At 46.7% G+C, this 14187-nt stretch overlaps 1 protein-coding gene across 1 annotated transcript; it reads left to right on the top strand.

Moving 5' to 3' along the window:
- Positions 1-1637: 1637 nt before the first annotated feature.
- Positions 1638-13872, top strand: tmc4 (transmembrane channel-like 4). Its single transcript, XM_056287051.1, has 16 exons — positions 1638-1677; positions 2922-3114; positions 3322-3470; positions 3634-3783; positions 4996-5081; positions 5318-5463; positions 6249-6396; positions 6514-6672; positions 7845-8002; positions 8521-8647; positions 9082-9179; positions 11312-11495; positions 11755-11879; positions 12023-12178; positions 12923-13001; positions 13122-13872. Exons 1-16 carry the CDS (start codon positions 1638-1640, stop codon positions 13194-13196), a joined length of 2073 nt encoding a protein of 690 aa, XP_056143026.1. The 3' UTR covers positions 13197-13872.
- The last annotated feature ends 315 nt before the right edge of the window (positions 13873-14187 follow it).

The raw sequence follows: 14187 nt of genomic DNA, 5'->3' as shown, positions 1-14187 counted from the left end.
TGGTACCGGCTCGACTCGACTCGACTCGCCCTTTTTTCGTTTTCCGTTACTGGAAAGTACCGGCATTTTGGGAACTTACCACTCGGTACCACCTTTGTCGAGGTTCCGAAAAGGCAGGAGCGGGTACCAAAAATCAATGCAGACCTCCGATTGGTCAGAGAAACGCGGCGTCGTGCGTCATTTTGCGTCAGTCTGCGTCATCGATGCGCGCAGGGGATATCGCCGGTTGTGGCTAGACGGGGTACAGCCACGGACGGAAGAGATGCGAAATCTCGCCGGGCGTACTTCGTTGCTATGGCGCTAGCTAGCCTAGCTAACCTCCCGAGAGACAGGGCGGCAAATTCAGAACACACTGACGAACTTCGTTGTTTCGACAAAAGGACAAGGCCTTTGGTCAGGAGGGTGAGTTTTCATAGCTACCGTTGATTATCTAGCTAGTTAGCATAGCTGTCGATAAGCTTAGCTAACGTTACAAATGTGATGTTACGTTAGCTGACGTTAGCTAGCCGTTTACAGTGAATTTGTAACGTATACGTCGTCACGCGGTTCTTGATTTTATTTTATTTCGCTAAGGTACACTACGTAGCTAGCTAGCTATCTATTTGAACCTGTGTAGATAACTGTTAATGCTAACTATACAGACTGAGTGTGCGTGTTGAGGAAAACAGGGATGATGGTAAGTTATGTAATGTATACAGTGTCCATGCACTTGCGAGGAATCTGGTACTACTACTACTACTGCTACTACTTTCTGCTGCTCCCGTTAGGGGGCGCCACAGCCGATCATCCGTTTCCATCTCTTCCTGTCCTCTTCATCTTCCTCTGTCACACCAGCCACCTGCATGTCCTCACTCACCACATCCATAAACCTCCTCTTTGGCCTTCCTCTTCCCAGTTAGCTCCATGTTCAGCATCCTTCTCCCAGTATACCCAGCATCTCTCCTCCACACATGTCCAAACCATCTCAATTTTGCCTCTGTTGCTTTGTCTCCAAACCATCCAACCTGAGCTGTCCCTCTAATATACTCGTTCCTAATCCTGTCCTTCGTCACTCCCAGTGAAAATGAATCTGGCGATGAATCTGATACATTGTAGTTTATTTCCCGCCTCTCACTTCTGGCGGAGCGTGGCAAACGCGATTGGGGGGGGGGGTAGCGTGATCCTCCCAAGTGCTACGTCCCCCTGGTGAAACTCCTCACTGTCAGGTGAAAAGAAGCGGCTGGCGACTCCACATGTATGGGAGGAGGCGTGGTAGTCTGCAGCCCTCCCCTCCCCGGATCAGCAGAGGGGATGGAGCAGCGACTGGGACGGCTCAGAGTGGGGTAATCTGCCAAGTGCAATTGGGGAGAAAAACAGAGAAACCCCCTCCCCCCAAAAAAAGAAGATAAAAAAGAATTGAGTCATATGTTGATGGTAACCACCTTGTTACTAATGGGTTAAGTGTACAAGGAAGTACCTGTGTGGTCATTTATACTGGGTGCAAAGTCCATAGGGAGGGAGAGAGGGAGAGATTCCTGGTTTGCATCGTTTCCTTACTAGAAGCCGTCATGTTTGGTCTGGCTTTGGCGGTGCCGATGTGTTGGATGTTACCAAGCACAGTCCCGTAAGACTGGTCGGGTCCTTTTTACATTGCAGAAATGGCAAGTGAGCTGCAAAGACGAGGCTCTGCTGTGTCAGGTAAGCTGTGGTTTGTTTTCTCACCTGTCCTTTTAGTTGCTTGTAAATGACAAGTGACTAAGATAACAAGTGGTTTTCTCAGTCTAACCATCTGAATTATCTTTGCACGTTCAATTACAAACTTGGACCCTTTGTGCTTGTTGGATATCAAGGATACCAATTATGGATATGGATTTATAATGAACAGATGCAAATAGTGGTGAATAAATTAGCAATAGTGCACTTATAGGCTCGTATGACACACTTGTTAACATTGGCAGACGGATTAAAGATATTACTAATCTATTCTGTTGCCTAGCAACACGGGGATCGCCGGTTCGAATCCCCGTGTTACCTCCAGCTTGGTCGGGCGTCCCTACAGACACAATTGGCCATGTCTGTGGGTCGAAAGCTGGATGTGGGTATGTGTCCTGGTCGCTGCACTAGTGCCTCATCTGGTCGGTCGGGGCGCTTGTTCAGGGAGGAGGGAGAACTGGGGGCAATAGTGTGATCCTCCCACATGCTACGTCCCCCTGGTGAAACTCCTCACTGTCAGGTGAAAAGAAGCGGCTGGCGACTCCACGTGTATCGGAGGAGGCATGTGGTAGTCTGCAGCCCTCCCCGGATCGGCAGAGGGGGCAGAACAGTGACTGGGACGGCTCGGAAGAGTGGGGTAATCGGCCAAGTACAATTGGGGACAAAAAAAAAGGGGGGGGGACCAAAAAAAAAGAGAAGATATTAATAATGGTCTTACTAAGGCGCTTTGGACTGTTGCATCTACATTTCACCAGACTAGACCAAAATATTTGCCCTGACCTTAACCTTTAGGCCTTTGTGTCTAATCTTAACCTCCAGCTTAAGAAACATCAGGCCTAAATTCTAATTTAGTTTTGCTTTTAAGTGTCCTTGTATTTTTCTCGTAATGGCATTATTAACAATTATTATACAAACTGTAAGATGTTTATTCATATTTTTAAACCATCTGCCAGTGTTAACAAGTGTGTTATAAGAGTTATAAGTGGGCTATTCTAGTGAATTCGGGGGGCAGCCAGGAACCGCCGCAGCCGAGACGCGAACCCGGATCGCAACGACCACGGATGACTAGACTCGCTAGCCCTGGCTAATGGGTCGGAACCGTATGTGTCGAATTCGGGGGGCAGCTGGGATGCGAACCCGTATCGATTATCTAAACTGAATTGTCTCTGCACAGTTGAGTCCTGTTGTCACTGTCTGTGTCTGTGTTTTCTGTCCCTTCATCGTTTAAGCCAGGGCAAATGGTCGTCCTGATGGTCAGCTATCGCTACGGTTACAGAGGGTTGTGTCTGTGCCGTCCAATCAGAATCCCCCACAGTTCAACTGGAGCTCCAGCCCCGCAGAGCAGGATGACCAAGGTGACTCTGAACCACCCACGGACATCAGGAGCCTGCCTATGCCCATGGCCTTGAAAAGAGCTGTCTGGTATGAGACCAAATGATGAAGCATCTTCCTGCCTCTGTGCTCTCATTTCATATCAGCATCACGTGTTTACAGTGTCATGAGTGTAAACCATGTTGCTGCTCATACGTCCCTATCTCTTCACTGTGTATTCTCTTAACGAAGCAGAAATGTTAGAGGAATTATTCTGGAGAAACAAAAAAAGGAAAAGATTTCATGGCTCCATTACAGGCATGTGCAGCAAATGCAAGTGCCCGTGGTCTCCAGTTGGCAGTCCTGGAAACGGAGCAAGGCCAAATCCTTGCACAGGTCCAAAGACACCGCCAGAGGATTTCTGTCCTTTTTTGCACTGTGGAGGAAATCCTTGAACAAGATAGGAGGTAAGATTTCTAAGTGACTATTATAGGAGGAGCAGCACCATACTGTGGGATAATTTAAGCACAAGAAGTACAAATATACAGTTACTGAAGTCCTGCGTTCAACAAATCCTGATGAACACACAGTCTTCTTTTCCACTGAAACCATGGATCTCTGCCTTAACAGGAAACTTTGGAGGTGGTGTCCAGTCTTACTTCTTGTTCCTGCGCTTCTTGGTGATCCTCAATTTCTTCTCATTCTTGCCTATTGCTGGGTTTGTCCTCGTCCCTAGCATTGTGTTCAGATTCACCAACACCAGCCATGTCAACATCACCGGTAATAAAATGCCCCCCAGAAATGAATTACAGGCATTGGGTTCATTCAAGGCCAAGATGTTTTTCAAGGTATTTGACTGACCTGGTGTGATATCCTGTCTGCATTCCTGTCTATTCTCTTCCACTTGGTTTCTAATTCAACACGTGTTGGTCTGCCTACACCAGGATGCCTCCTCACAGTTCAATGGTGCGGTATCCTGGCAACAGCTCTGCCTGAGAGGATGCTGTGTTTTAAGGGATGGGTGGGAAATAAAAGCGCCAGCTGTGGACTTCCCCTTAGAAATCCAATGGGGGGAAAAAAGGGTGCTCAAGGGTGCATTGAAGTAGTTTCACTTCAAAACACTAAAAATCAATTTTTGTCTCCTTCGTCTTCTATACATACTATACTATATATCTATTTTAATTACTTTATACTGGTTAATTATGAATATATAAATTATATTATAATGATTAATAATAATGATTATAATTATATTATTATAAATTATTAATTATACTGTCCAGGATGTCTCCCTGCCTGCCGCCCAGTGACTGCTGGAATAGGCTCCAGCATCCCTGTGACCCTGAGAGCAGGATAAGCGGTCAAGATAATGGCTGGATGGATATTTATTTTAATTACTTTATACTAATTAATTATAAATATACAAATTATATTATTGTATTAATAATTATAATTATATATTGTGTATATTATATTAATTATTTTATACTAAATATCTATTTTAATTGCCTGAAATTCATTACTTAATATGTCTATAATAGCGAGTTCATTCTGTAAAACGACGGTCAGCTCAGGGCTAAAGTTACCTACTGTTTTTTGTTTTTTTTTCAAACTGCAGCTATATAATTTTCAAACAAATAATTTCACTTGATGCTTCTAGATATATATTTTTGTAAATCTTTTGAGAGGAAACGAATTTTGTCTAGACAGTGATGTCGCGGCTGTGTTTGTGCCATATAAGCCTGAGTTTAAATGCCAGCACTGTGTTGCTTTCCCTGCTGTCTGTCTCTCCGCAAAGCACAGTCTTTGATTAAAGTTCCTAACATCTGGATACAGCAACATGACCTTAGTGTTCGGAGACAGGGAACAACAGCAAATAAAACAAACAAAAAAACAAACAAAAAAACCCCCCAAAACTCTTGAGCATCAGCCGGCGAGGCAAGAATGGGCACGCGGAGTCCTAATGAGTTGTGTGTGTGTGTTGTTTTTCAGGTCCAGAACAATGCACGTTTTATGATCCTAATCCTCAGGGTTTGGTGGTGTTCTACAATTACTTCCTCGATGTTCTTTCAGGAACGGTGAGCAAAAAAGCAATCCATCACAATCCCAAAAATATTGATATTTACCCCTCTTTGTCCTGCTCATTAGATGCTGTGGTCTTTCTCATTTACACCTCTGATCCCCTGTCTCTCCGGATTCTTACTTACTCTGGCCGCAGTCATCCACAGATTTAAACACTTGAAATCCAAGTCTAATGTACAATATATTCACATATCACAACTTGTCTGCGGTCCTGTTTTTCCCCAATGTTCAGGGCATCATGGAGTACACCTACCTGTTTTATGGCTACTACAACAACACAATGGTAGAAGACAGCAGCTTCTCCTTCAACATCCCCCTGGCCTACCTGCTGACCACCGTCTTCTACTTCGCCTTCTGTCTCGTCTGTATTATTGCACGGTCAGTCGCAGAGCACCCAAACTATTCACAGTTGAGTCATTCCAGCATAATTTAAAGGGCTGTAGTCTGTGTGTGTGTCTGTGTCTGTGTGCATAACAGAGACTGTCCTCCACCAAAAAAAACGACCCCATAGGTCATTTGTCCTCTTAATACGACCCACAGGAGCGGTTCCTAAATTAGCGCCCCTACTGGCGGCAGGAGATATGCCACAGATGCTTTTCGCCTCTGTGCATTGTGGGTTTTTAAAACAACGTGAGAACAATAGAATATGTAGTCAGTGTGTTTTTGTGTTGTTTTGCCATCTAGTATAGTAAGTAAGATTGCTATTGGCAGTATGTTTACTGTGAATAAGGTTATAAGAGCTAACTTAACGTTAGCCAAAAGTTAGCAAGTCAGCTAGCGTGGACATTATAACCGCTATGTGACGTTAAACTTTGCTTTTGTTAATATTCCTTCTCATGATAGCTTATGGAAGGAGATGCTTATTGTTACAGGGGAAGTGACGTATTATAATTACGGAGGGCTGCGAGGAAGTAGCTTAAAACCTCACTATAGGTTGTAATAAGCTGCTTGTACAAACCACCTATGGGGTGGTTTTTTGGCGGAGGACAGTCTCGTGTGTCCATGTGTTTGTGTGTGTTTTAGGCTCTCCAGTATCTCACTAAGTGATCCGTTCAGTGATGTTAACATGGTGATATTTTAAAAACCCAGCCCTGGTCTACAGCAGGGGCCCAGACCAGCTAACTTGCATCTGTATTCCCCTCCCTCACTGGTTGCTTCGACAGCATGGGGGCTGCGGTCCGTGTTGCCGTGGCAACGGGAGGCAGTGCTGTCGGCAGTTACAGCAAGATAGTGTTAACCGGCTGGGACTACAGTTGCCTAGGAGACAGAACCACCAAACTGAAGCAGAAAAACATCCTTTACCAGCTACAGGTCAGAGGAGATCAGTTCTAGTCTAGTTAGCAGGATGGAGGGCGATAAGGAAACGGAATAAGGGATATGTTTCATGTACTGAGCTCTCTCTCTTCTCTCTCTCTGTCTGATGTTCAGGTGGACCTGGAGGAGGAGAGGATAAAGAAAAAAGCAGCCTCTCTGACCTTACTTCAAAAAGTACTTGTATACTCACTTCGCAGTTTTCTGGGTCTTGTTGCTTTCAGTCTCATCGCAGCAGCCTTCTATTGCATCGTCCAGGCTACTGTCTTCAGCCAGGTCAGTAAGGGCACACTGTTACCATGGGTGACCTGTAGCTGTGGTCTTTAAATTACGTTCTGTATTGAAACATATGCGTAGCACTCTGCATCTGAGGCAGTGGGACGGCTCATTGGTTGGCACTCTTGCTTCATCATCAGAGGTTCAGGCCTGGAACTTGTGTGTGGAGTTTGCATGTTAGGATAAGTTTCCTCCAGCTACTCTGGTCATCTGCAACAGTTCAAAGTAGGGCTGGTTAATATATTGATGTAATATCGCCGGTTCAAATCCCCATATTGCCCCCGGCTTGGTCGGGCATCCCTACAGACACAATTGGCTGTGTCTGCGGGTGGGAAGCCGGAATAGGGTATGTGTCCTGGTCGCTGTACTAGCGCCTCCTCTGGTCGGTCAGGGCGCCTGTTCAGGTGGGAGGGAGAACTGGGGGGAATAGCGTGATCCTCCCACACGCTTCGTCCCTTTGGTGAAACTCCTCACCACTGTCAGGTGAAAAGAAGTGGCTGGCGACTCCACATGAATGGGAGGGGGCATGTGGTAGTCTGCAGCATATGAGACTACGTATCATGTGGGATTTTGGTTATGATAATGTGGAGATGTCACTTCAATGGTGTCTTTCTTTGATCTTAACATTATTTTCTAAACTTATCATCATATCCGGCCCTGCGATGGTCTGGCGGCCTGTCCAGGGTGTCTCCCCGCCTGTAGGCTCCAACATCCGCGACCCTACATTGGATAAGCGGTTTGGATAATGGATGGATGGATTGTCATATCCATGTTACTAATGAGCATTTCTCAAAATGTTCAGCGTGTGTAAATATCTTATAAATGCACCAGAAGTCATCCCCAAAATATCGCTACATAATTGATATCGGGGTATTCAAAGGTCTTGTGATAACTGATTTTGTCAAGATTGCCCAGACCTAGTCCAAAGATATGCATGATAGGTAAATTGGAGACTAAGTTGTCCTTATGTTTAAACAGTGTCTCTGCTGGCCCTGTGATGGGCTGCCACCCTGTCCAGGGCTCCTCCCTTCCTTCTGCCTGATGCCTGCTGGGATATAGGCCCCAATGCCCCAATGAACTCTGCGCCCATCAGCCTGTTGTGTGTGTTGATTGACCTGTTGGTGTTCTCAGTGAAGTCCTGTGTCTTGTCCTGTCCTGTCTGGGGGAAACAGAGCAGGAGCGGGGAGGAAGGAATCCTCGGTTTGATCTTCGAGTACCTGCCCTCCATCGTTATCACCGCTGGGAACTTCCTGGTTCCTCTCCTGTGCGACCAGATCGCTCTGCTCGAGAGATATGCCCCCAGCACCACTATCATAGTGGCACTGTTAAGGTGAGAGAGAGAGAGAGAGAGAGAGAGAGAGAGAGAGAGAGAGAGAGAGAGAGAGAGAGAGAGAGAGAGAGAGAGAGAGAGAGAGAGAGAGAGAGAGAGAGAGAGAGAGAGAGAGAGAGAGAGAGAGAGAGAGAGAGAGAGAGAGAGAGAGAGAGAGAGAGAGAGAGAGAGAGAGAGAGAGAGAGAGAGAGAGAGAGAGAGAGAGAGAGAGAGAGAGAGAGAGAGAGAGAGAGAGAGAGAGAGAGAGAGAGAGAGAGAGAGAGAGAGAGAGAGAGAGAGAGAGATGATGAATAGACCAAAAGTAATGTCTTATTAGAAATAAGGGTGAAAGTGTTCAGGGGATTCAAACAGCCTCGAGTCAGTGCATCTGTGTATGAAAAAGACATGTTTGATGAGACTTAAAGTGAACAGTTCTTCGTGTGATGAAAGAATGGTGGTGAATTCCTAAACCTAAAGCTCAGCTCAAGACTCCAAGTGAACATGTCCTCAGAGGTGTTTCCCTCATGTCCCTCTTTTAGGTCAGTTTTCCTGCGGCTGGTCAGTTTGGGTGCCGTCCTGTTTTCCCTGTGGAGTCAGATCACCTGTGATGGTGGCATCACTCGAGGAAAGTGTGACTTGTGCCAGTACAACCACAAGGCCTTCCCGGTAATTATAATTTAGCAAATTCAGGGGGGCAGCTGGAAACCAGCACAGCCGGGACGCGAACCCATGTCTCCTGCACCACGGGTGACTACGTTAACCGGTCGAAGGGTCCGACCCATTAGCCGAGGGCTAGCGAGTCTATTTATGCGTGCACATTACAACACGTTGTGGCTTCAGCAGTGCACGTGAATAAACATCAGTGGCCTCTGCCATTCAGCCACCTCCACCCCTGATCTTTTAGACTTGAGGCTGGACACGTTGTTGGCTCATCAGGGCTTTTGACAAGGTCCATGCTGTCAGTGGTGCTGATCCAGCCAACAAGACAACACTTCAAATTCCAATTTGCTGCAAACAGGAAATGGATTTTATGGATATTTGTTGTATTTGTCTCGTATCCAATGATGACTAACCTTGTGTGCGTGTGTCTCTTTATACAGTGCTGGGAAACACGGGTCGGACAGGAGATGTACAAGCTAACGCTGTTTGACTTCCTCATAACCGTGGCTGTCCTCATACTGGTGGAGTTCCCGCGCAGGTACAAAACATGAGGTTAATCTTTTCTTCCATTCATCATCAGTCCTTCCATTAAGCAACACTGACCACGGGATATGCCAAATAATTAGCCCCCCCCCCTGTAGGTCCTGGGGCGTGGTACTAATGGCCCATTTATTTACAGGGTTTTAGCCCCGATAATCTATGTTTTGTGACAGGGCCAAATCGAGTTCTCTCTATCCTTTTTTTTTTTTTTTGGATTTTTCCCCCTTTTTCTCCCAGTTGTACTTAGCCAATTACCCCACTCTTCTGAGCCGTCCCGGTCACTGCTCCACCCCCCTCTGCTGATCCGGGGAGGGCTGCAGACTACCACACGTCTCTTCCGATACATGTGGAGTCACCAGCTGCTTCTTTTCACCTGACAGTGAGGAGTTTCACCAAGGGGACGAAGCATGTGGGAGGATCACGCTATTCCCCACAGTTCCCCCTCCCCCCCGAACAGGCACCCCAACCGACCAGAGGAGGCGCTAGTGCAGCGAGCAGGACACATACCCATATCTGGCTTCCCACCTGCAGACGCGGCCAGTTGTGTCTGTAGGGACGCCCGACCAAGCCGGAGGTAACACGGGGATTCGAACCAGGATCCCCGTGTTGGTAGGCAACGGAATAGACCGCTATGCTACCCGGACGCCCAAGTTCTGTCTGTCCTGAGTGAAATCTAAAACCACAACTTTTTATAGTGTTCTCATCATTGACTTACCATGTAACACTTGAGTCTTTACTAAAACACCTATGTTTGTGTGTATATTTATGAGTGTAATTTAACTTATCTCAAGAGGTATAAAGTTGATCAGCCACAGCATGAAGATATGAGAAAGAGTAATAGAAGCTAGGTTAAGAGGAGAGGTGATGATCTGCGAGCAGCAGTTTGGTTTCATGCCACCACAGAGCACCACAGATGTGATGTTTACTTTTAGAATGTTGATGGAGAAGTATAGAGAAGGCCAGAAGGAGTTACATTGTGTCTTTGTAGATTTAGAGAAAGCATACGACAGGGTGCCGAGAGAGGAGGTGTGGTATTGAATGAGGAAGTCGGGAGTGGCAGAGAAGTATGTAGGAGTGGTGCAGGATGTGTATGAGGGAAGTGTGACAGTGGTGAGGTGTGTGGTTGGAATGACAGATGTGTTCAAGGTGGAGGTGGGATTACATCAAGGATTGGCTCTGAGCCCTTTCTTGTTTGCAATGGTGATGGACAAGTTGATGGACAAGATCAGGCAGGAGTCTCCGTGGACTATGATGTTTGCGGATGACATGGTGATCTATCGTGAGAGTAGGGTGCAGGTTGAGGAGAGCCTGGAGAGGTGGAGGTATGCACTGGAGAGAAGAGGAATGAAAGTGAGTAGGAGCAAGATGGAATACCTATGTGTGAATGAGAGGGAGGACAGTGGAATGGTGAGGATGCAAGGAGTAGAGGTGACAAAGGCACATGAGTTTAAATATTTGGGGTCAACTGTCCAAAGTAACAGGGAGTGGCAGAAGAGAGGTGAAGAAGAGAGGGCAGGCAGGGTGGAGTGGGTGGAGTAGAGTGTCAGGAGTGATTTGTGACAGAAGGGTACCAGCAAGAGTTAAAGGGAAGGTTTACAAGATGGTTGTGAGACCAGCTATGATGTATGGTTTGGAGACGGTGGCATTGATGAAAAGACAGGAGGCAGAGCTGGAGGTGGCAGAGGTGAAGATGATAAGATTTTCACTGGGAGTGACGAAGAAGGACAGGATTAGGAATGATTATATTAGAGGGACCGCTCAGGTTGGACGGTTTGGAGACAAAGCAAGAGAGACAAGATTGAGATGGTTTGGACATGTGTGGAGGAGAGATGCTGGGTATACTGGGAGAAGGATGCTGAATATGGAGCTGCCAGGGAAGAGGAGAAGAGGAAGGCCAAAGAGGAGGTTTATGGATGTGGTGAGGGAGGACATGCAGGTGGCTGGTGTGACAGAGGAAGATGCAGAGGACAGGAAGAGATGGAGACGGATGATCCGCTGTGGCGACCCCTAACGGGAGCAGCCGAGAGTAGTAATAGTAGTAGTAGTAATAGTAGTAGAGTGTAATTTAACTTTGGACATGCCGAGACTTTCAACCATCTAAATACAGTTGTATTTATGTCTGCGTGCCAGGTTGGTGGTAGACAGCTCGTCCAGCAAGCTGGTGCAGTGGGTGGGACGCCAGGAGTTCCTAGTTCCCGCCAATGTGCTCGCACTGGTGTACAGTCAGACGGTGGTCTGGACGGGGGCTATGTTTTGCCCTTTGCTGCCATTCATCAGCACCGTCAAGTTTGTGATCCTCTTCTACTGCAAGAAGGTGAAGATGTGTGGAGCCGCACACCATCACTGTAACAGAGCCTGCAGGTTCATTTCACAAGTGCAGTCAGTCGTCCTCAGGGGAAGGAAGTACTCTCCACGGCTTTGTATATTTCACAAATTTCACAACAAAAATGAGATAACAAAATGGAAAAGGAAACTAACTCATCCAAACAGACGTCACATGACAAGCTGAGTTATGTTTTTTCCCAATTTTTATTCTGTAACCATCTCATGAGTCGTTCCTCTCTCGTCTCCAGATCACACTGTTCAATAACTGCCGTCCTGCGATGAAAACGTTTCGCTCCACCTCCTTCACCTTCTTGGTGGTGCTACTTATTGGCTGGAGCCTGGGTTTGCTTGTCTTGATCTACAGTCTGTCTGAGTGAGTGCCCAACCATTTTTTAGTACAGTTTTCTGCTATTACCAATCTTGTAATATTGGTAATAGCAGAAAAATAGAAATGGTTACGGTTGTTGGCTTTTTATTTGCAAATGTTGAATTATGTCTGGGTCCCTCGTATCTCAGGATCCATCCGTCTATGAGCTGTGGGCCGTTCCGCTCGTTCTCTACTATGTGGACAGTTGTTCCAGCCTCCTTCTATAGCCTCTCTCAAACTACACGGGAGTTTCTCTTCTTCATCGGCTCCCACGCATTCTCCATTCCTCTGTTTGCCTTCTTTTGGTGAGTGACGATTTGCTTCCAGTTGGGTTTTACTTATTCTGTTGTGTATAGAAATCTGGGTGCACTATGTATATTGTAACCTGTATTGTTCCTGAAAATCACATCGTCTTATACCTCCCATCCTTGTATTGTAACAGTCACGGATTAGTAGACTCGCAAGCCCTTGGCTAGGGGGTCTCGGACCCTTTAGTCGACTGGTTAACGTAGTCGCCCATGGTATGGGATATCCAGGTTTGCGTCCTGGCTGCGGCGGTTCCCAGGCTGCCTCCCGAATTCGCTACATTGGTGTCAGAAGTGGGATTCGAACCCACGCCTCCATGGGAGACTACGACCTGAACGTAGTCTCCCATATGTATGTACCAATGTAGCGAATTCAGGGGGCAACCCGGGAACCACTGCAGCCGGGACACGAACCCGGGTCTCCCACACCATGGGCGACTACGTTAACCAGTCGACTAAAGGGTCCGAGACCCCCTAGCCAAGGGCTAGGAAGTCTACTTATCTGTAATCGTTACACTACCCCCCTCCTTCGAGAAGCGTGTCCCCGCGCTTCAGCATACCACCTCCCTCACACCTCTGGGCGCACGCGCTTCTGATGGCCTCACGGTCTCACCATCCTACTTCTGACACCAATGTAGCAAATTTGGGTGTGGGGGGGGGGCAGCCCGGGAACCACCATTGCCCCCTGATTTCTCTACAGTATGATCTGATGATGTGAAATCACAGCTTGTCTCTCCCCTGCAGTGTGGTTTTGTGTTACTTCATAGCCTTAGCCTCCGTCTATGGGAAAAGTGTTGAACTGCTAAAAACTCAGCTTAAACTGGTAAGTTACGGCCTTTTACCATCAAACCACGTTGTTAGGATAACAAGTTACACAGCACTGAGTTTTCACTGATGTAGGCATATGTGGCTTGCTGATACTGTTGGGGTCTTGGGTTTACAGGAGGGTCGTGACAAGCAGTTCCTGGTCAAACAGATTGAAGAGCTGAGCCGGAAACTCCGAAGTCCAAATAATTAATCTGGGGGATGAACTAAAACATTGAAATGCAACACCATGTTGGATTTCTCCCCCAACTCCTTTATTTAACTTCCTCTATATCAGCAAGTGTTACATGTCTGCTGCGACCTCCAGTTCTTGATCACCGTGAGACAGAGTAGCGGCTGGTGGATGATTTCACTGAGGAGGCACACACACACACACACACACACACACACACACACACACACACACACATAGTCGCAAGGTTTGTCAGTCTTTCTTGCCCACGTGTGTTGTGCTCTTGACATATTCGTCATGTCTTCAAATCCGTTTGAAATCCAAGGATTATTACTCGAGGATGAGTCTGCTTCGTCAAACAACATGTGCATGGCCAACCAAACCGTTTTCCCAGTGCTCCCGAGCCTGCCAGCCATTCTAAGTACTATCAGGTGATCCTGCACCTGCAGTCTTCTGGATTATATTCAGTTTAGGAGTTGGTCTTCCGTTATTTTTTATTTGTAGCTGGTGTTCAAATTTTAATCTCCAAGATTTATTGGCAAATAGGTATTGCAGTATATCCCACTCCATTGCTAGGCATGCCTTTGAGCTAGCTTTAGCTGGCTACACAGTGCATAACTAGTCCAATGACTTCCGGGTTCTACTGCAGCGGTCATACCCGTTTCCTGTTTGTAGGCGTGTGCTATTGACGATGGCATATTTTTCGCGATGCCTGCAAGAGTTACCATGGATAAATGTCGACAGTTGTGTGCATGTGGTTGACATTTATCCATGGTAAATCTTGCAGGCATCACGAAAAATATGCCATCGTCAATAGCACACGCCAACAAACAGGAAACTGGTATGACTGCTTCAGTACAAACTGCAAATCAGTGGACTACAGTTATGCACACAGTCGATTTACCACACTACTTAGAAATGTGAAAAAAGCTTAATTGTGATTGGTCGAAAAGTAAGATGAGGCTGGCCTCCGTTGAGCTTTTTCTCGTGATGTTGGAGTTTCAGAATTTCC

The sequence above is a fragment of the Lampris incognitus genome, chromosome 9 (assembly GCF_029633865.1).
Source record: "Lampris incognitus isolate fLamInc1 chromosome 9, fLamInc1.hap2, whole genome shotgun sequence".
In the NCBI taxonomy this organism is placed as follows: Eukaryota; Metazoa; Chordata; class Actinopteri; order Lampriformes; family Lampridae; genus Lampris; species Lampris incognitus.
Note: the sequence above shows the minus strand (reverse complement) of the source record. Positions and strands in the feature narration are given on the sequence as shown.

Coding starts and splice junctions, on each gene's coding strand:
- tmc4 (XM_056287051.1), top strand. CDS start 1,638: ATGGCAAGTGAGCTGCAAAGACGAGGCTCTGCTGTGTCAG. Junction 5,464..6,248: donor CTCGTCTGTATTATTGCACG/GTCAGTCGCAGA, acceptor TTGCTTCGACAG/CATGGGGGCTGCGGTCCGTG. Junction 6,673..7,844: donor AGGCTACTGTCTTCAGCCAG/GTCAGTAAGGGC, acceptor TGGGGGAAACAG/AGCAGGAGCGGGGAGGAAGG.